This window comes from Corythoichthys intestinalis, chromosome 15, assembly GCF_030265065.1.
Source record: "Corythoichthys intestinalis isolate RoL2023-P3 chromosome 15, ASM3026506v1, whole genome shotgun sequence".
Classification (NCBI taxonomy): domain Eukaryota; kingdom Metazoa; phylum Chordata; class Actinopteri; order Syngnathiformes; family Syngnathidae; genus Corythoichthys; species Corythoichthys intestinalis.
In genome coordinates this window covers 41,801,427-41,822,314 of record NC_080409.1, presented here as the reverse complement: position 1 = coordinate 41,822,314, position 20,888 = coordinate 41,801,427, and the positions used below count along the sequence as shown (strand labels likewise).

At 38.7% G+C, this 20,888-nt stretch overlaps 1 protein-coding gene across 2 annotated transcripts in view; it reads left to right on the top strand.

Moving 5' to 3' along the window:
* The window catches only part of aqr (aquarius intron-binding spliceosomal factor), a 145,165-nt gene that overhangs the window by 10,496 nt on the left and 113,781 nt on the right, over positions 1-20,888 (top strand). For both annotated transcript variants that reach the window (XM_057859735.1, XM_057859734.1), the window contains exons 12-14: positions 11,089-11,205; positions 11,308-11,421; positions 11,549-11,652. In XM_057859735.1, coding sequence (XP_057715718.1) covers positions 11,089-11,205; positions 11,308-11,421; positions 11,549-11,652 — 335 coding nt within the window. The remainder of the gene's footprint in view (positions 1-11,088; positions 11,206-11,307; positions 11,422-11,548; positions 11,653-20,888) is intronic.

Genomic DNA, 20,888 nt, shown 5'->3' with positions numbered 1-20,888 from the left:
ACAACAATTAATCGATTAATCGGCAAGTAATGGATGAGCAAATTAATCGGCAACTATTTAGAAACCAGTTAATCGTTTAGGACCTTCTTCACCTTAAACTTGTCTAAATACTTGAAATTATAACTAGGGCGTCAAACGATTACAATTTTTAATCGAGTTAATCACAGCTTAAAAATTAATTAATCGTAATTAATCGCAATTCAAACCATCTCTAAAATATGCCATATTTTTCTGTAAATTATTGTTGGAATAGAAAGATAAGACACAAGACGGATATATACATACAACATACTGTACATAAGTACTGTATTTGTTTATTTGTTTGTGTATTTTGCATTGCTATTTTGATTGGGAATGCCAGTTCACTTTGCATTGTTGTTTAACTGTGTGAGAATAGGGCCTCATTACTACAGACTGAAGTGCTTTTCTTTTTATGAACATTATTTTTTTTTTAAGATTGGAATATTATTTTTTTTGTGCTTTCACTAAATGATACTTATGTTTGTTGTGAAGGAGTTGCCGAAGCTTATGCCATTAAACGGCGCAGTCCAAAGAACGCCTGTGTCCACTCAACTGTATAACATATATATCTCTGTACATATCTTACCCAAAATACAACAAGAGACACATAATTGCCACTAAAAGAAAGAATACTTACAGAAATATGTGTGGAGCACAAATAGCACAATGCAACAGCATAAACGTCTCACAACTACTAATTCTCCCACTAATAGAATGAATAACATTAGTATGGAACGGTGCTGCCCCCAAGCGGCCGGTGGCATTCTCTTCACTCTTAATGTCCAGAAACGGCGTCATTGTAATCTGTTTGAGGCAATGCGTGAGCGGGTCATTCAGTGCATGCGTTAATTGTGTCAAATATTTTAGCGTGATTAATTTAAAAAATTAATTAACGCCCGTTAACGCGATAATTTTGACAGCCCTAATTGTAACACATATAACTAGTGCTGCAACGATTAATCAACTAACTCGAGTTTTCGATTAGAAAAAAATATTCGAATTAAATTTTGTTGCTTCGAGTATTCGTTTCATTACAGTGGCGTTTTATTGGTTTATTTTGAAAGTGTTTACATTTATTTTTATTGATTAGGGTGGATACACTGCCCTCTGGTCTGCCTCATTTCACATGGCTAAATCCAACTGCTCCCTGTTCAGACCAACGTAATCAGTTTTCTTTTGGGCTAATGTTTTTTAATGCATCCTTAATTAAGTTTATAGGTGCTGCATATTTAGCAGTTTTTTTTGTGGAAATATGAGTCTGAACTATTTGTTAAGAGCATTAAAAAAATAAAATAAAAAAAAAGTTAGCATTTTATAGCATTTAAGCTAGCAGATTTTTGCTATGTAAGTTAGCCAATTGTTCTTTTGTTTTACATAGATCCTCATTTATTCATTTTTTATACTGTTTGAGGCTCATCCCAGATATTTTAATTTTTAATGTTCCCAATCCGATTACTCGATTAATCAAACTATTTAGTTCATCGATTAATCGACTACTAAAATAATCGATAGCTGCAGCCCTACATATGACTTCTCAGTAGTAAATATAATCAGATTCATTCATTATATTTTCGTAACGTAGGATATGAACAAAAATCTGATCTTACTTTGGAAAACAACAATTTGTGTCATTGCAAATTTTCGGACATCTTACTGTCTTAGCTATCTTCTTAATAAGGCTGCAACAACTAATCTATTAATAAATTAGTTTCCAACAAATTTGATAATCGATACAGTTGAAGACTACAGTCAGGATGCTGTAATAAAATATTATTTTTTAGGGAAATAGTCATCCATTTTATCTGCATTGATACTTACAACATGGCTAAAACAACTTCAAATTAAATTGTGAAGGTAATTGAAAAATGTTACATTTATCCAATTAACCATTCAATTAATGGATTATGATAATTATCGTGAGTTGCAGCCCTAACTGTGGTCGTTTTTTTTAGTCAACAAAATCAAGGTCAATGTATGGGGATGAACATCGGACAAATTTAACTATCAATGTGTAATTTTTTAAAAAGTATTTTTTCATTAATTGGTTTTAATAATTTATGTATTTACAAAAAATCCAACAGATCAGAGAATAATTTGTTCTTCAATCACGCTCCTGCTTACTCTGCTCACTCACCCTGTTGAAATGAATGCAAATACCATTAATATGTTATAAACTCCCCTAAAATACAATACTACAATCTTTTCTTAATGTGTTTTGTATGAGAAAAAAATGCTCTATAATATATAATATAAAAACATACAGTAAGTACATTTTTAAATATAATTATAATCAACTAAACCGTTTTGTTACACTTTATCAATGCTCAATGAACTGCCTGTTCTGTGTGTATGCCACAGCCTCGTTAATTGTTAAAAAGATAACACTGCCACATAGTTACTATGTGTTAGCTTGTGTGTTTGTGGAAACTCTTTCCTCTCTTGGCATTAACTCATTCACTCCCAGCCATTATCACCGGAGCAAGGCCCTTCGCTCCCGGCCGTTTTACTGGATTTTGACTGATTTTGCAAGGCCCACAGAAAATTTGGTTTTATTGCTATATAAACATGGAACCCACCAAAAGAAACATTAGACCCTTTTTTTTTCAGCAGAAAAAAAAGTTAGTTCATATCTTTTTCCATTCTTTAGAAATCCGCATTAGAAAATAGTTTGAGCAATTTTCTAATTTCTGATGAAAAAACGGAGCTATTGAGCTTTTTGTGAAAGCATACATTTCAAACATAACTTTGACTTATACACAGCTATTTTTTGGTGTAGTTACATCCCAAACATCTGAATAATGTTTTCCTTAAATAAAATAAACAACAGGACAAATAGAGGTTTTGATAGCAAAGTAACAATTTATTTACACATAACTAACTGAAAGATGACGCTGTTGTGACTGCGACAGCCGGTTAAACTTTTCCCTCATCGCCATCCGTCTCATAAAGGTGAATTTTTTTTTTGTCTCTGCGGGCTCTGCTCGCGAGCAGCACAGACTGAAAGGGATCGTCCGCTGCACTAGTGGTCCCAGTCGTTCTGCTCGGTCGTCCAGCGCCTGGCATCCCAGGCGTCCTACTGGTTGTTCTGCTCGGTCGTCCGCCGCCTGGCATCCATTCGGTCATCTTCCGCCGGTGCCCGGCCGTGTGGCTTAGGCGTTTGTTGCCGTTGAATGCGCTATTGCCCTCCAGTGGCCAGTTTCATTGGTCTAAAATCGATGTTCAGCTTTGTGCTTTGGAGTTAAATTGAATCAGAACCCAGAGATGTCTTTTTTTGGAGGGGGGGGGGGAACGTCTTCGGGACACTGAATCAATTAAAAACAACGTATTTATACGTTTTTTTGGGAGCAAATGAGTTAAGGATGTTAAGGGTATGTGGGTGTTTTAACTGCATAACTTTATGTTTAGTTTAATAGTTAATTTCACCTGAGACAGTTTGTTTTTCTTTGGCTTTGATGCCACCAGGGCTTCCGTGTCTTCCTGACGATAACCAAAAAAACAAAAGGTGTAGTGTTGGTCTGTTTAATAAGAAATTTTCAACCATTGTCGATTGGTCTTCTTGTAATAATGGGGTGTTTACCATACATTTATTTTTGCACGTTGCTGAACAACAAAATGAATTGAATTTTGCCCATAGTCCATTTTGGCATGTCAAATGTAGTAAAATAAGCAATTTCCTCACTCTTACTCAGACTGTTCAGATGTCGATAACTAACTAGTCCAGAAAGACAAATAATCGTAGCACTTGATGACGTGGTGTCGTTGGTCTCTTGTTGTTTTTAAGCGGTAAACATGTATCAGACTGCCTTTGATAAACAGTCAGCCTTTAAAATCGTTTAATGGGGGAACTACTTGAAGATAGACGACTGGTCGCAATCTAGGATAGAGACACAAGCTTCCGTAAGGTGTTGCTGCGTGTGCACATCTCACATTACAACCGTGAGCGCTGTATAGATTCCATCCTGCTGACAGGCCGGCCTTGCTGTTCCTGGCATCGTCAGTTGGCCAGCCAGACCGTCCGCCCGCCCGTTGTCTCCAGAGAGATGGGCTCCCTGTCCTTCAAGCCTTCTCCTTTTTCAAAGCATCCCATCGGCTGAAATCTATACTTCTCTCCCATATGAAAGGAAAACAGTGGGGATGGGAAGAAGACCCATCTTATTCTTGGCTTTTTTATCCTGCGTGTTTTGATGAAAGATTATTGTTGGACGAAAGAAAAGCAGTATCACTAGCTGCATGTACAGCCTTTGGAGAGATTCTGTCAGTTCATTTTGAATGTTCAGTACCATATTCTTTGTGGCCTTTTTTGTTTTGGTGGCTACCGGTGGCTCTTTTGCTCAGACTGTCAATTTGTCAACAAGTTGAGCTGATTTATTCCCAACCCAACCAGCACCGCTATCTCATTTTGACAGCTTTCAACCCCCCCCCCCTTCTCTGTGTTACTGCCACCAGCAACTAAATCAAGTTGTCCCTTCTGTTCTAACACTGTGTTGCTGCCAGTATTCCGTCAAGAAGAGATCAGGGATGATCCAGACGCATTCACACTTCAAATTCTGCCGACTCTATTGTTGTGTGCTTGTTGTGAGATTTCGCTTCATACTACATGCTTTGTTCAGACTAGGCCTGAACGATATATCGTTTAAACATCGCCATCGCGATGTGCGCATGCGCAATAGTCCCATCGCGAGGACGTGCGATAGTTTTTTCATTTCACTTTTTTTAATCCACTAACGTTTGTTTTGAGGAAGGAACAGGAAGGACAGCCTCTCATTCCCTCCAACTCGCAGTCATCGGCTCCTCCCCTGCTGCAGCGGAGTGGAGGGAGGAGGGGCCGAACAGCAGAGCGGAGGGAGGAGGGGCCGTTTTCAAAGTGAAAGCAAGCAACACGTTGAATAGGGAAGACTGTCTCCAAAAGGAGTTTTGGAAGTATTTTGGCTATCGACAAGATTGTAAGGAACAAAAAACAGCCCTGTTGACAGTGCCTCGCCGTGGTTGCCTCAACAAGAAGTAATCCGTCGAACATATGGGACCATTTAAAACGCAGGTATCAATGCATTTCTGCTACGAGCCTCCCATCAGAGGCTTTTTAGTCCAGGTGGGAACATTGCTACGTGCCAACGTTCTTGTCTCAAGCATGCAATGGTGGATAAACTAGTTGTCTTGGCCAAAAACCTATGAGACCCAGTTGAGAATTGCTGAGCAAGGAAGGTGGACGATATGCAGACAAATACATAACACAGCTGCAGGAATGTCTTTTCTTTTTACACATGTGACAGCTATCAGGAAGGAAGGAAATTTGGGAGTTAAAATGGTTCTGTTATTCATCACAGTTATTTGCAGTTATTCAGTTCAATTATTTACAAGCTGAATTGAGTTTGTTTCTTTTATATTTAAATTAATTGTAAATCGTATTTTTCAAATAACTATAGTACAGCTGCACATAAAGTTTTGATACTTAATATTTTTGTTTAAATATTTTTAAAACTTTGTTGCAGTTTTACAGTTTTATATTGTTATATTTTGTGCAAACAACTCAGGGGATTAATGCACTTGCACTTTAATTTGACAGATTTAATATTTAAGTTCAAATATGTTGACAACTTTATTGTTGTTTTACTAAGGTTTTTATTTATTGTTATAGTTTGTGAACAACTCTTATTTGTCATATTTAATATTTTTGTTCAAATATGTTTACAACTTTTGTTATTTTACAGAAGTTTTTATTTATTGTTATATTTTGTCAAAAACTTGGGGGACGAATGCACCTGCTCTTTTATTTGTCATGTAATATATTTGCTGCTGTTGAAGTGTCAAATATTGTGTTCAATAAATTATCTATTTTGAGCAGACATGGCTTCCTGGATCCCTTCATACAGCAATCTTAATCATTCACTAATGAAACTGTATTATATGAATACACTGTGGTCACGGTGTGTCATGCAAAGTATTTCCAAACAGCTATTCAAGTCATCTAGTGAACATTTCTTTAAAAAAAATAAATAAATAAATAAATAAATAAATATATATATATATATATATATATATATATATATTTTTTTTTAATTATTATTATTTTTTTTTAAATTTATTACTATCGCAATATAATATCGCAATATATTGCACACCCCAAAAAAATCGCAACAATAGTTTTTTCCAATATCGTTCAGGCCTAGTTCAGACCAATAACCAGACTATTAGAATTCATTGATTTTGGGGGGAAAATACGCAGAATCTGTTAATGCTACCTGCTGTTTTTTAAATTGTTATTCATAACTAAGCCTGAACGATATATCGTTTAAACATCGCCATCGCGATGTGAGCGTGCGCAATAGTCCCATCGCAAGGACGTGCGATAGTTTTTTTTTTTTTTTTTTAATCCACATATGCCCTGCTTTCTGCTCTGTGCAGAGCCTCACACCCTCCCTCTCCCAGCTCTTTGAACCTCACAGTCACTGCAGCACTTGCTTATTAAAGTTAAGGATGCTGGTATCTTTGATCTTGCCAAAGAAGCGGACGTCACAGCGCAGCAGCTGTCAATCATCGTTTAACTTGTTAAACAGTTTCTGCAAGGAAGCCGCTTTGGAATGAATGTGTGTGTGTGTGGAGACGTTTGAGAAATATATATTAAATGCCAGAAGTGATCATGAGGAGTTTGTAATTTCTACATGTCCACCAAGAGTCACAGCGAAGGTAGATAAACAGAAGTATTTAATAAAGCCAAGCATTTTTCTACTACAGTACTTTATTCTTGTTCAAAAATGATTTGGTTGGACAGTTATGTCTAAAACTGATAATAATTATTACATTTAAGTGCTTAAAACCATTTATATATATATATATATATATATATATATATATATATATATATATATATATACATACATATAATTTTTTTTTAATCATAATTTGGGGAAAAAGGAAAAAAACATGCCTTATATGTATCTCTTTCCAATGCTAAATCTGAATAAATACATTGAGCACACACACAAAAAAATAAAAATTTGGGGGGTGGGGTGCGCAACTTTGTGGTTTTTCACTTATCGCGGCGGGTTCTGGTCCCCATTAACCGCAAAAAACGAGGGATCACTGTACACTGGTCATTGTGAGTCATTCAAAGTCTTTGCAAACAGCTATTCAAGTCATCTAGTAAAAATTTCTTTAAAAAAAAAAAAAATTTTTTTTTTTTAATATCGCAATATATCGCAAACCCCCAAAAAATCACAGCAATAGTTTTTTCCAATATCGTTCAGGCCTATTCATAACCTCGAATTGCCTTTAAAATTTAATGATGTCAAACCTTCTCATCGGTTGGTGATGAACTATGGCAAGTGTTGATCTATCTAAAATTTTGGTGAGTTTGACACAATTGAGTTCTAAAGCTTACATTTTTTGCAACTTAGCATCATCATCCATCTGTCAGTGAGTGGGTTTCAATTATGCTGGCAAATTGGCAATAGACGTAATGTGAAGTAATAGATTGGTTTTGACAGACTGCTAGAGAAAATGGTCGCTTGAAAGCGTAAATCAGAGTACCCATGTCTTTTCAGACAGCGGTTCTTAACTCATTCACTCCCAGCCATCTCCACCGGTGCAACCCCCTTCGCTCCTGGGGTTTTACTGGATTTTGACTGATATTGCAAGGCCCACAGAAAATTCTGTTCTATTGCTATATAAACATGAAACCCACCAAAAGAAAGATTACACTCTCTTCTTTCATCAGGAAAAAAAGTTCCTATCTTTTTCCAGTCTTTAGAAATCAGCATTAGAAAATAGCTTAGTTTGAGCAATTCTCCAATTTTTGATGAAAAAACTGAGAAACTAAGCTTTTTTTGAAAGCATACATTTCAAACATAACTTTGACTTTAACACAGCTATTTTTGCTTTAGTTACATCCCAAACATCTGAATGTTTTCCTTTTACAAAATAACATAAACAACAAGACAAATAGAGCTTTTGATAGCAAAGTAACTATTCCCATTTACACATAACTGAGAGATGACGCTGTTGTAGCCGCGACAGCCTGGTAAAGTTTTGCCTCATCGCCGCCTGTCTCGTAAAGATGGATTTTTTTGAGTCTCTGCGGGCTCTGCTCGGCGAGCAGCACGGACTCAACGGCATCGTCTGCTGTACTGGTGGTCTCGGTCGTTCTGCTCAGTCGTCCAGCGCCTGGCATCCCGGGTGTCCTCTCGGTTGTTCTGCTCGGTCGTCCGCCGCCTGGCATCCTGGATGTCCTTTCGGTCATCTTCCGCTGGCGGCCCGGGCGTTCGTTGCCATTGAATCGGGTTGCGGGTCTTACTAAATGCGCTACTGCCCTCCGGTGGCCAGTTTTTTTTGCTTTAAAATGGATTTTCAGCTTTGTACTTTGGAGCTAAGTTGAATCACAACCCAGAGATGTCTCTTGTACAAAAAAACGTAAAAGACGCATAAATACGTCTTTGGGACACTAAACAATTAAGAATAGTATTTATACGTTTTTGGGAGCAAATGAGTTAAAGGGAACCTCGGACTTAGATTTGCAAGCTCTAATAAGCTACAATTGTTTTTCTAAAATAGGTTATTAGAAAAACATATTATTGCCATTGATTTAAAAATCTTTAAAATTTAATATATGCTTTGACCTACGGAAGGCTCCATTTTTTACGCGCGCAATGCCCGCTGGGGATGACAATGTGGTTGGGCATGCACGGGAGAATAGCTGTGCTAGCTAACAAGCAAAGCTAGTATGACGACTGGCATGATTTTGTCACATTCTGCTGCTGGTCAAAAATGTTTTGTTACAGAGATGTGGGATGAGTTACCAACGTCGTACCTGCATCCAATTCCAGCTCATCAGCTGTGTCTTTAAACTAGAGCTGAAACAAATACTCGAGCAACTCGAGTAACTCAAGTTTAAAAACTGATCCGAGTAATTTTATTCACCTCAAGGAATCGTTTAATTTTGCCAGCTCTGAGCATCACGTTTTGCCCAGACTACTTTTAATGCGGGACAACGCGCTGACGTCACGTGCGTAGTGGAAGAAGCAATAAAAAAAAAAAAAAAAAAAAAAAAAAACTTACTGCAGCCGACAGCCGCTACAAACTACGCCGACGTTGCTAAAAACTAGCCCGCATGATGCTAGTATGGTAGCAGGTAGTGTCCGATGCGTCTCATAGATATCACATGCATTTAGGACTAGATGTGAAATGACAGACTCGGCCGCGTCTGGGCAGCGTTAGTAAACAGCCGCCATCTTTAAGCAGTACACTTCTCAGCGCTAGTAAATATAACGTTACTGTCACTCGCTCACGTAATGTTAGCCCTTCGCAGGGCTAGGTTTCTATTGATTATGACCACTGTGGAAGCGTGGCTAACGTGTCTTACATACAGTCTTTATTTAATCTGTAAAAACAGCGCTGTAGAGTGATGAGGGTGTAAAATTAAAATATAATAAAGCTAACTGTCAGTTTTAGCTCAATAGTCACTGCTGAATAAAACTGCAAGTAGCACGGGTCCCTAATGTGCTCCAATACAGCAGGTATCATACATTTATTTTGAACACTGCAAAAACTCAAAATCCTATCAGTACTTACAGTTTAGACTAATGTAAAACTTAACTACAACTTAAATATAGCCCGACACGAATGGAAATTAAATTGAAACACGTGGAAAAAACACGTAGCTTTCAAGTGATGTGTGTTATCAAGCGTAATTACATTACACGTAAGAAATGTTTTGTTTAAATATGATTTTAAGTTTTTTGAGTGAAAGCAGTGAATTTTTTTTTCTAGTCAGATCTGAGATGCAATTGTTGGCTGTTTTCAAACATGTATATCGAAAATAAAGACATTGATTGACAGAAAATGGTTCAATATTGGATGAAATGTCTTTTTTTCCTCATGTATATTTATAATTGCTCTTTACCTAAAGAAAAAGTTTTATCCGATTAATCGATAGAATTTTCAGTCGATTACTCGATTACTAAAATATTCGATAGCTGCAGCCCTACTTTAAACCAATGCTAGGTGGCTTGCCAAGATATTGACTTTCTGCAATTAGACAGTTTGTATATCCCTTCTTTGTTAGTTGTATCATTGCCTTGTTTTTTTTGTTTGTTTGTCTGCATTTCACCGTGGTTTTCCCTCCGTTTTTTTTTTTTTTTTTTTTTTTTTTTTTTAAATTGATCCCGACCCACTGTCACTGACCCTTTTTGTGTCTCTCTTTTCGCGATCATGTTTTTTGTGTGTTCAATAAACCCTTTTACGCAATCCCAATGTTATTGTTTGCTTGCTGTCTGAAGTGAGCCGCGTTTTGTAATTCTGTGGTCAAGCCAGCCGAACTTTCTTTTCAGTTGCGTTCCCCTTTCGGGAAGGAAAAATCATGATTCTAATGTTGCGCGGAAGTGTAGTCCTGTGGTCTACGCGCTCTGTCGCACGGGAAACGTGGGCTCGATATTCGCTGGAGACCTTCATTTAGCTTTTGCTGCTCGTTTAGTGAAATATCGACCGTGCTGTCCTGCTCATCGCTTTTCCGCTTTGGTTCAAATTGAAAGGGCAGAACCGACGACATGTTAATGTAGCTAACGAGTGACACTGTGGAAGTATGGCAGCGCTGCCCAGTGATGTCACCGTCCAGAGTGCATTGCATCATCATGTACAATGGCGACTTACTAGTTACACTCTATTTTCAAATTTTATAAAAACGAAAACCCTGGTTCCCTTTAAGGATTTGGTATATGTTTACTCATAAATATCTCCTGAATTTCATGTTACTAAATATAACTGTCCTCACGGATTGAATTTCCCAAATGTTGAGGATGAGTCATTTTGTAAAAGTCCCTTGGAAAATAACCAGAATGACCCAGAAATTGGCTGCTTGGAAGCAAAACAGCAGGCTTCCTCTGTCTTTTCAGGCATGCCTGCTTGCTTGAGACTTTTTTTTTCTGGGTCTTCTCATGATAGACATGTTGCTGAGTAATACCGGCTTTGGTTCTTCTTCGATGCATAGCTGAACCGAATGAATTGACACGCGATAGTTTACTGCCATTTTGCTTTAAAAGTAATTGTTACGATAACCAGAATCTGTTGCTTTTTAAGGCCCTGCTGCCCACCAGGCGTTGGTTCAACACAGTGCTCGATGATTCCCACCTTATGGTTAGTTGCCATCTTTCCAGCCTCACTGAACGGGAGAAGGAGGGCCACCTTTTCTGTCAGGTACAAGACCTGCACCTTGTAACACAATCAACGCACACAATATATGTCTGAATGGTGAAAATCCGAAAGACGTAACTCATGCGTTTCTTCCTTTATGCACAGTTGCTCGACATGCTTAAATTCTACACGGGCTTCGAGATTAACGACCAAACAGGAATGGCCTTGACGGAGAAGGAGATGACAACGCTACATTATGACAGAATCACATCGCTGCAGGTAACCAGCACAAACAACTCCCAGTATTGTAATAAATTGACTCCAATTGGCTGCAGTGCTGTTTCCCACACTTAGCATTTGCCCGGACATTTACTTTAACATGAATGTCACCTTTGTTTTTTTGCAGAGAGCAGCCTTTGCTCATTTCCCGGAGCTGCACGACTTTGCCTTGTCCAACGTGGCCGCAGTGGACACTCGGGAATCTCTGACCAAACATTTTGGCTCTCTCAGGTAAATGAGTGTAATGCATGTTTTCATACACTGCTATTTCGACCTCACACAACACATAAACATCCACGTTCCTCGGCCTCCGTGTTAAGTCAGTGATAAACGGCACCAGCGGTGCCGCCTGAGTGCCGCCGCTAAATGGCAGCCAGCGCTGCCCCACGACAAGCAGCCGGTTGCAGTGAGAGCGCGAGGGGCACGCCTCATTAATTTAATCGATTTGCAGCGGCTTGAGAATAAACTCTTTGAACAGCTGTGTTTGTCACATCGTGTTAGCTTGCCAAAGAGCCAAAAAGCACACAGGCTTTAATAAACCCCTCTATTGTGCGGGCTGTGGTCCCCTGTCAGGTGAAAATGAACGCTATATTCAGATTTCTGAGGGCCTCACAAAGTTTAGCCTGCTAAACGAGGCTCGGATTAATTTTTGTGTCGCTGTTAAAAGTGTGTAATTGAAATTTGTTCAGTTTAATTGCTTTGATTTGCCGTGTTGGCTCAATATGATTGGCTCGCTTAATATTTTGAAGCTGTACATATTGTTTGGCGATGGACGAAAGGATTTATAACTCTATGACTAGAATGAGCACACATCCAAATGCAATCTCCAGGCATGAAAATCTCTCACCTTTCGGCGAAATTCGCCGTTTTGAAGTAAAAAAGGATGACCTACGTGAATCGTGTAGATCCGATGAGAAAACTTTTAAGGGGGGTGGGGGGGGGTCGGGTGTAGGCATGTGCCGGTTACCTTCACGGTTTACCATGCTATGAAAACGTTGCGGTTACAAAACCACTAAAATTTTCCGTCATACAGTACTTCGTATTCGTTATTTTTCATGCGTCGAAAATGCAGCCAGAAGTGGCTTGGCGCGGCAGCGCTTACCCCTTCCCCTGTTTGATGCTGCGAGTGTCAGTGACGCTATTCCAGCAAACCCAAAAACAAACTTTTCAAACGCAAGGCGTAAATTCTGCAGTGCATTGAGCTCTCAAATCGTGGTAACTGAAATATACCAAATGAATACATTTAAAACGTTGTACAATCGTATTCTTCCACGTGTGAGTCGCTTCAACAGTTTAGCTTCATGAAAAAGTTTGCCAAAAACAAAACACACATTTTCCTTTCAAATTCAATACACAAAGTTACTAAAAACTTACAAAGACGAATGATATGCAAGGCTTAGCTAAGCTAGGAGAGCAACTTCATTGAGGTTAATCACAGCCGCTGAGAGAGAAACAAGTTTGTATGCGGGGGGGGGGGGGGGGGGGGGAGCGTCAAAGATCGCTAATTGCGACAGATGATCTTGTCCTAAGCACAAACTCATGTTCGCTGGACGAGGTGAGATCTCACTCCCAATTTTTTTTAGATGAATGCATTTGCCAGCATATTGAATTTGGTGAGTAATGGTTTTAATCGTTTTCATATTTTGCGGTATGACAAAGTTACTGCCGTTTGTTGCAGCTTGCGTTGAACACTGCCAGAGCGTCCGGTGAAAAAATAGCTCCCCTTAAGGTAGCTTCAAGCTTGTGTATTTAACGGTAATATAAAAGCAGTGTTGTCAGTAACGCGTTATGTGAGTAATGCGTAACTGTAATCTGATTACTTTCTTTCAGGAAAGAACAATCTAATGCGTTCATTTTTCTAAATCAGTAATCTGAGTAAAATTACTTTCCTTGATGCCTGTACGTTATTATTTTGTTATTGCCCCATAATGTATGTAGAATGAAGAATACTGTAGTCATGGGAGTGACATCACATGTCACATTTTCTAATCGGGGATGGAAAAAAAAAAAGGGTCACGTGTATTACCATGATGCGTGAGCCGTGAGCGCTGGGAGTTTGTGGCCAAAACAACATAGCCTTGCTACCTCGCCAGGATGCAATGAAATAGGCAGGAGATATACTACAAACGGCTGCATTTGCACACTGGAAACACAGCCATTACTTCACATTTTTGTCCAGTAAAGATGACAAAAATATCTCCGTGCGCTGCGAACTTTGCACTGGCTCAAAAAGACTGTCGACCGCTAAAAGCATCCAATTCAAGCACCACTTGGAATTACAGCACAACAGGTAACATGAAAGCCAGGACTTTTTGATACTGCTCGTGCTCAATCCTCGGTTCAAGCTCAGTTGTTGTTGAAGGTTTAGGTTAGGAAGCTAAGGTTGAAAGAAATTCTAACTATCCATCTTGCCTCCTCAGCTGTAGTTTTGGCTAAGCAATGCAAAGGGCTGTCTCTACGGTGCTATCGTCACATGATCCGTTCGAAAAATAATTTGGACCCATTATGAAATACAGTAGTTTGAAGGATTCTTGTTCATTTCATTCATTTTTGTTGTTTATTTTATTGCTCTAAAACTTTTATAGACAACCTTTTAATGGCCATATTCAATGGTCTTTATTTTAAAGGGGAAGTTCAGAATTTTTTACATTAGGCTTAATCTTTGAGTTAGCCGGGGTTTAATTAGTCATTGGAGTTGATTTGAACAAATTCTGCGCAGTTTGCCAGTTATTTGTTAGTTTCAGGGCTCCGGAGTGGCTAAGCCAGCGCGAGTCAATGGTGGTTGAAATCAACTCCTTCAACTAATTAAACCCCCGCTCAAATATTAAGCCTTATGTGAAAAATTAAAATGGTCAAATTCGCCACATGTAGGACGTTTCGCCGACAGAGGACATTTTGGCAGAACGCCGGAACATATTTCCTCCACACCTTTCTCACCTTTTTAACCCCTGACCCATTTTCATGCCTGAATCTCTGTATTATAATATTATAAGAATTTGTGACTGATCATGTACAGTATTGATTTTGTTAGTCTGTTCCTATTTCATATCTACAGATACATCACCGATATGTATTATTATTATTATTATTATTATTATATCAGTTATAAGGGAGTGCCAAAAAATCGATTATTAGATGCATCGCGATTCGACACGTGACGATTCAATTACGATTCATAAATGTTCAAAAACGATGATTTTCCCTAATAACTTTATGACAGCTGTGCATAGCGGAACGAAATTCAAGACACGTCTGCCGCCTGGCCACCTTTGATGGAAGCACGCACAACGTTATGATGGATGCTGCCGGTTACTAAGCGAGAGATTTACGCCTTTTCAAAACACTGGAAAATACATTTGTGTATGAGACAGGCAGGGACCCGGCGGTCACGCTTCTGTGAGCAAGTTATTTTCTAGAGCGAGAGGGGAAGAGAGAGAGAGTTCGTTGCTCCTTGTCGTTCAGTTGTCCAGCAGTAGTTTCAAGTCATGTCAATTGAAAAATGTCTTGAGTGTGTTGCTAAGTCCCGTGTGTGTCTATAAGAGGTGATAGTTTACGAACCCTCTTGTACTGTTTAGCCTTTGTTGTTGTTGTTTTTGAGATGTTAACAGTTAGCGCCGAGCGCTAAGCTAATTAGCGAATTCGATAACGTGTATTTCCATGTCCATTTGTCCGTTGTTTGTTGGTGTACAAAAGTTACTCAGTTATGCAGTACGTGTAAAACCATTATTAAGAACAGCGTTAACACTGCAAACATGCGAAATAGTACAGAAATCTGTAAAAACAAAGTATATTGGTTAAAAGAAGTCTTATTTCTAAAGACACTTTGTTTCCAGAAAATGTGGAATTCATTCCACCTGTGTAAATTGTATTGTATTGTTGAGAGAAATAAGTACTGCCTTTGAAATAGCTAATGTTTTTGCACCTTCTTATGAAAAAGATTATCTCAAGGTCAGCTGTGTGTTGTATGGGCATGTTGAGAAATAAGGACTACCTTTAAAATGGTTAATGTTTTTGTACTTTCTTGTTTAAAAAAAGCAGTTTAAGGGCAGCTTCTTTTGTATGGGCATGTTTCCATCATTCCTGTTTAATCATTAAGATATTCTAATTGTTCAATAATCGAATCGTACCACCCTGAATCACCATCGAATTGTGGCACATCCCTAATTCAGTTATCAGCAAACAAACTTATATAGGATATTTGCCAATATAGCGACTATTGACTCCTCCCCCAGAATAGATAGTCTCATAGTCGTCATCGTCTTCAAAAATAGCTTTAAGTAAGACTTTTAACTAGAGTTGTCCGATAATGACATTTTAACCGATATCCCGATATTGTCCAACTCCAAAAATCCGAAACTGAAATCAAACAGATACTGAGTCGTGGACTTAACATATTATGGCTAATTGTATTGTAATGCCCAGGTCAATTGGTCTGCTCACATAGCAAATCCCAAGCATCCTATTTTGGAGACATCCAATGGTCACTTAGCATAACTGCAGTGCTAAGCTGTGACCAGCGCTTGTACAAAGGCAGAAGGCTTCTATATTCACTTTGAAGGCAACATGCAAATCGGCCCGAAACCGATAATGAACAGCCGATGTTGATATTGTCATACCTGTCAAGTTGTATGGTTTAGGCGTAATTTTCTACAAGTGAGCACTGACTTTTAAATTTGTACGCCGTACATTCAAAATCTGTACGTTTTTCGTGCATTACGTTTTTTTTCTCTCCGTTCGGATTTTGTCACCGTTTCAGCAACGAGACATTGTGTGTTACTATGCGTTACTACGATGGTTGAATGACGCTGAAAAGTCAGAGACACGGAGAGAGAAGTGTTTGTCATAACGCTTTAGCAAACGCGATGCTAGGCCAGGTGGCTCCAATATTTCCTGACTGTAGCCGACAGCCGACCATCTACTTTTAGATATTACATGCATATAGAACTACATGCAAAATGACAGACTCGGCGACGTTAGTAAACAGCCACCATTTTAAAGCAGTAGACTTTTCAGAAAGGCTCTGTAGTAGTGAACCTTCTTAGCGAACCTAAGTAATTTTTTATCTAAAATACTCCTAAATCGTCAAAATCTTGACTTGAATCTATCTTTAATGATGAAACAGTTTTAAAACTTTCACATGTCAAAAGAAGAAAGAAGGGAACTATTGCAAAAACGGGAGCAATTTTAACAACTTTTAACTGTTGATTCACAACATTAAATTACCAAACATAGCAAAGCTTACTATGTTGGTAATAAACATGAAAGGTAACACCAGTTACTTTGCCGAGTAACTAATTACTCTTATATTCAGGTCAACTCAATTACTTTTTGGGAGAATTTGTAACTGTAATTAATTACTTTTTAAAAGTAAGATTAACAACACTGGTCATAAAGATGAAGTCTGCAGAATGAAAAGCGACGAAAGCGGAGCTTTTATTCTGCCAATTTGTTGCCGAACACAATTTGCCTGCAACTATTGCTGATTATTCTCAGAATTAGCAAAAGAAATGTTCCCTGACTCAAAGATTGCATCAGTAAATTAATTTGATCAATTGACCTTCTTAATTTATAATTGGACACACTATTGAACTACCTTCAAGTCAAACTGAATTGCGAGCTGAAGAGCCATGAAGTGCAGCCATCAAGACATGATAGAAATTGCCAGAAGTGCTACATACAGTTTTAACAAAAGTCACTGTTAAATTTTAGTAATCATGATGTAGCTGAAGATATTGATTGTTCTTTGATTGTACCAGGTTATATGTTACAATATTACCAACAAATTCGTATTATTTAAAAAAAATTGTTTTATTTTTGTTCCATATTGCACGCTATATACAATGTTGTAAGATTAGTCACCAATTTGTAAGGGAATACTTCACTATTTGTTAGATTGCCAACGGCCTCAGGTTGACAGGTATGTATTCTCCAATATCATTTTAAAATGCTTTTCAACTCCACTTTTAACATAGCTAGATGAATAGATTGACAGGTAGCTGAACGGATGATTAGGCAGAAGAATAAAATAATTATATGATAGACACAAGATTGAACGATTGATGAATGAATGGGTGAATAGACGGCTAGACAAATGTTGCATGTTGTGGTTCGCGACAGTACGTACAGTTCTTTGTAAATGTGCATTCATTGGAACACAGGTAATAAGTCAATTCATTACCTCCATTACTAAAAATAAACTTTTCATTGCCAGTGTTACCATGCCCCTAATGGCCAGCAGCCACTAAGAATAAACAAGCAACTACCTATGGCTTGACACAACATAAAATTCCTCGTTACCATCTATCATCCCCTTCTGTCATAGATTAGAAGTGCTTGGACCTCACACTGTCTCTCTTTTGAGTTTTTTGAGCTGAGCATTGCTGAATCGGGTTAAATACTCTTGCTGAATCATTTCACGTATTCCCGCAAGCACCCACACTCCACCACCCCACCCCACCTCAATCCGCCAGTTCTTGGCGGGCGACAGATCGGCATTGTTCCCCCATCCGCAACTGTCATCCTGCTTGACTCCCCCCACCACCACCACCCTCTGAAATAAGCCACTATCAGATTTAACGAGGTAATTTTTCCCCCCCTTCAGAGCAACTCATGCTAATGCCACTTTATTTCTGCCGCGGAACCCTCTCACTAAGCTTCCAGTCACCCGTCGCTCCGAATTTATCCACTAATTCCCCAAAACACACAAACGGAGTATTATTGCTCAGCTTTGCCTATAAATAGAAGCTTCTGACACTTGTATAAAGCGCCACCGAGTGTCATTTTAGGCCAGCAAATGAATTTAATACATGATCAAAGACAGTACTTTGTGAAAGGCTGTAAAAGATAGTTACTGTATATATTTTGTGGTAAGCTTTGAGTTTCATCCTCACTTTAAGGCTTTACTCATTTGATATCTTGGTTCATTAACACTTATTATGGTAACATTTGTTGTCATGATTTCTACTTGAACCTCAGCTAATGTCACATTATCAGATCAAGTCACATTTATTTATAAAGCCCTTAATCACAACAATGCCTCAATGGGATTCACAATTGACAAAGGCCCACAATTGACAAACATGGTGACATCTAGGCCTGTCGCGATAACACATTTTAGTGTGCGATAATTTATCTCATAAATTATTGAGATATGCGATATTATTGCGCCCCCCCCATATAAAAAAAAAACAATTTACAATAACACAGCGAGAATACAGTGTATATTAATAGATCAAGTACACCCATTTAAACACGATAAATGTTTACTCTTAAATTCAAAAATACTTTTTAAGAAATCACAACTAAAAACAATAGCCTATGCCTCTTAAGTAAAAGACACCAATATTAATACCGCACAGAAGCACAGAATAAATAAAATGTGTTTTTCAAGAAAAATAAAATAAAATTGCACTTAATAATTCAAGCATTTAGGCAAATGAAAACTTTTCCCCTCATAGCTTCTGCTATGGTGTTCCATAGGGATGAAACGATACAGTTAAGTCACGGTTCGGTACGATTTTCGATACGGGGGACACGATTTTCGATTCGATCCAATACATTTAATGCTCTGAAAAAAAATAAAATAACAACTGTATTTTTTGTTTGTTTTTTTTCTTTTTTGCTAATGAGCAAAAATTAAATTGCCATCATATAAACATGCATTTTAGTGCATAATATTTATGTGCTTACTTCTTACTGATCTGAAGAAATTTTTTATAAAAGTGCTGAGAACAATCTTTACTGTTTGTAAAGTGAGGCGGGGCACACTGTTGATTGCTACAGCTCTCTTAGCAGCTAGGTTTACTACATGAGCAAAACATCCTATTTGTGGTCTGAATCCATCTGTGTCACGTACCGAATTAACAATATTTGCAGCATTATCTATAGTCACTGCTATGGATTGATTTGGCCTGTTTAACTTCCATTCAGTCATGGCGGTTTATAATTCATCGATGTAGTATATGGACTACGTCTCCCATAATCACTCTGGGCTCACGTAGCCAATGGCATGGGACGTAGCACATCTAGTTTGCTATTTCATGATATCTCGTGTGCGCGCGCATTAAAAAAGTTAGCAAACGCCACAGAAGTCACGTTTGCTTATTACTGCACAACACCAGCATATGACAATCGACTTTCATGAACGGAATGAGACTGAAGCACAGCGCTCTTAATTTGCCACTCAATGTTCATCATTTCCATTCAGCTGTCCGTTGTCAAAGCGAGGTTGTTCGTAGCAGCCAAGTCGGTAACAATGTTTTGGCGGACTTCGTAATAAATACCCGGAAGCGCACGCAACAGTGATGTTGTTTTATTCATGTGATGCGGGAGTGACAAAGAGACCGTTTACCGAGAGCAACAGGTTAAGGAAGTGTAACACACTTAATAAGACACCTTGCAACTTCCGTTTTAATGCTGTCCTTATAATAATGATCTGCTGCATCATAATTCACTTTGTGACTTTCCACCTCCATGATGAAACGTTCTTCGTCCATGTTTGCTGGTGTTTAAACCGTTAAAAAGACACTGGGCTGTTGACTCCTGGCCTGGATCTGCCCATTTTGACGTATGCGTTTCCAGCAAAAATAGAAAATCGCCTTAACCATTCGGCGGGCTCCAGCACGCCGGAGATGGTCCGCAGTCAATCCGGAGCTATTTTTTTGCCTGACCTGGAACGAAGATGCATTTTAAGTAGTTGGTAACACGGAACCCGAACTTTTAACAGCACGTCTGCCGCAAGCACGCACACACTTGCACGCGAGGCGATAAATCGCAGCGGAAAAATTACCGCCTTTATTTTTATTTATCGTGCGATAAATGGAATTATTGCATATTGCGACAGGCTTAGTGACATCCCCTGATCTAAACCCCAAAAGGTTAAGGAAAAACTCTAAACACTTATCAGGAGAAAAATAATAAATCTTGCGAATGGGGACATATTGGGGAGGCCTTGGGAAATTGAGAAGACCCTTCTTGTCCTCTGTTACCTGACTGATACAATGTTTTTTTTTTTGTTCCCCACCCGTTTCATGCAGTGCAAATTCAGTACAAGGACACCTAGCTTTTTTATTAATAAAGTAGGATATTGAGTCAAACAGAAGCAAGTAGGCCCCAGAAGAGTTTAGCAGTGAGATAGCATCATTACCTTACTAAACTCACTGGATTACCACACGTCAATAGGGTCAAAACAACCCTGCAGGCTGTAAAATAACTCAGTTCTAGTACATGCCAGTGGCTAAGCTGTCAATCAAAACCTCGTCCAGTCATCACCAAAGCTGCCAGCGAGCTGCTGTGTCTTCTTGCTGAGGGGAAGCCCACACGGCCTATGCCAGGTCATGCACCGGCCAGAAAAGTGCAACGCTGGCACTATGTCATCCAGTTGCAGCATGTCACGACTATGCGCACGGATACAGGGGCCACGTGTAGCTGTCCAGAGCCTATCACGCTTGTGTCGCGCTCCCTTTTTT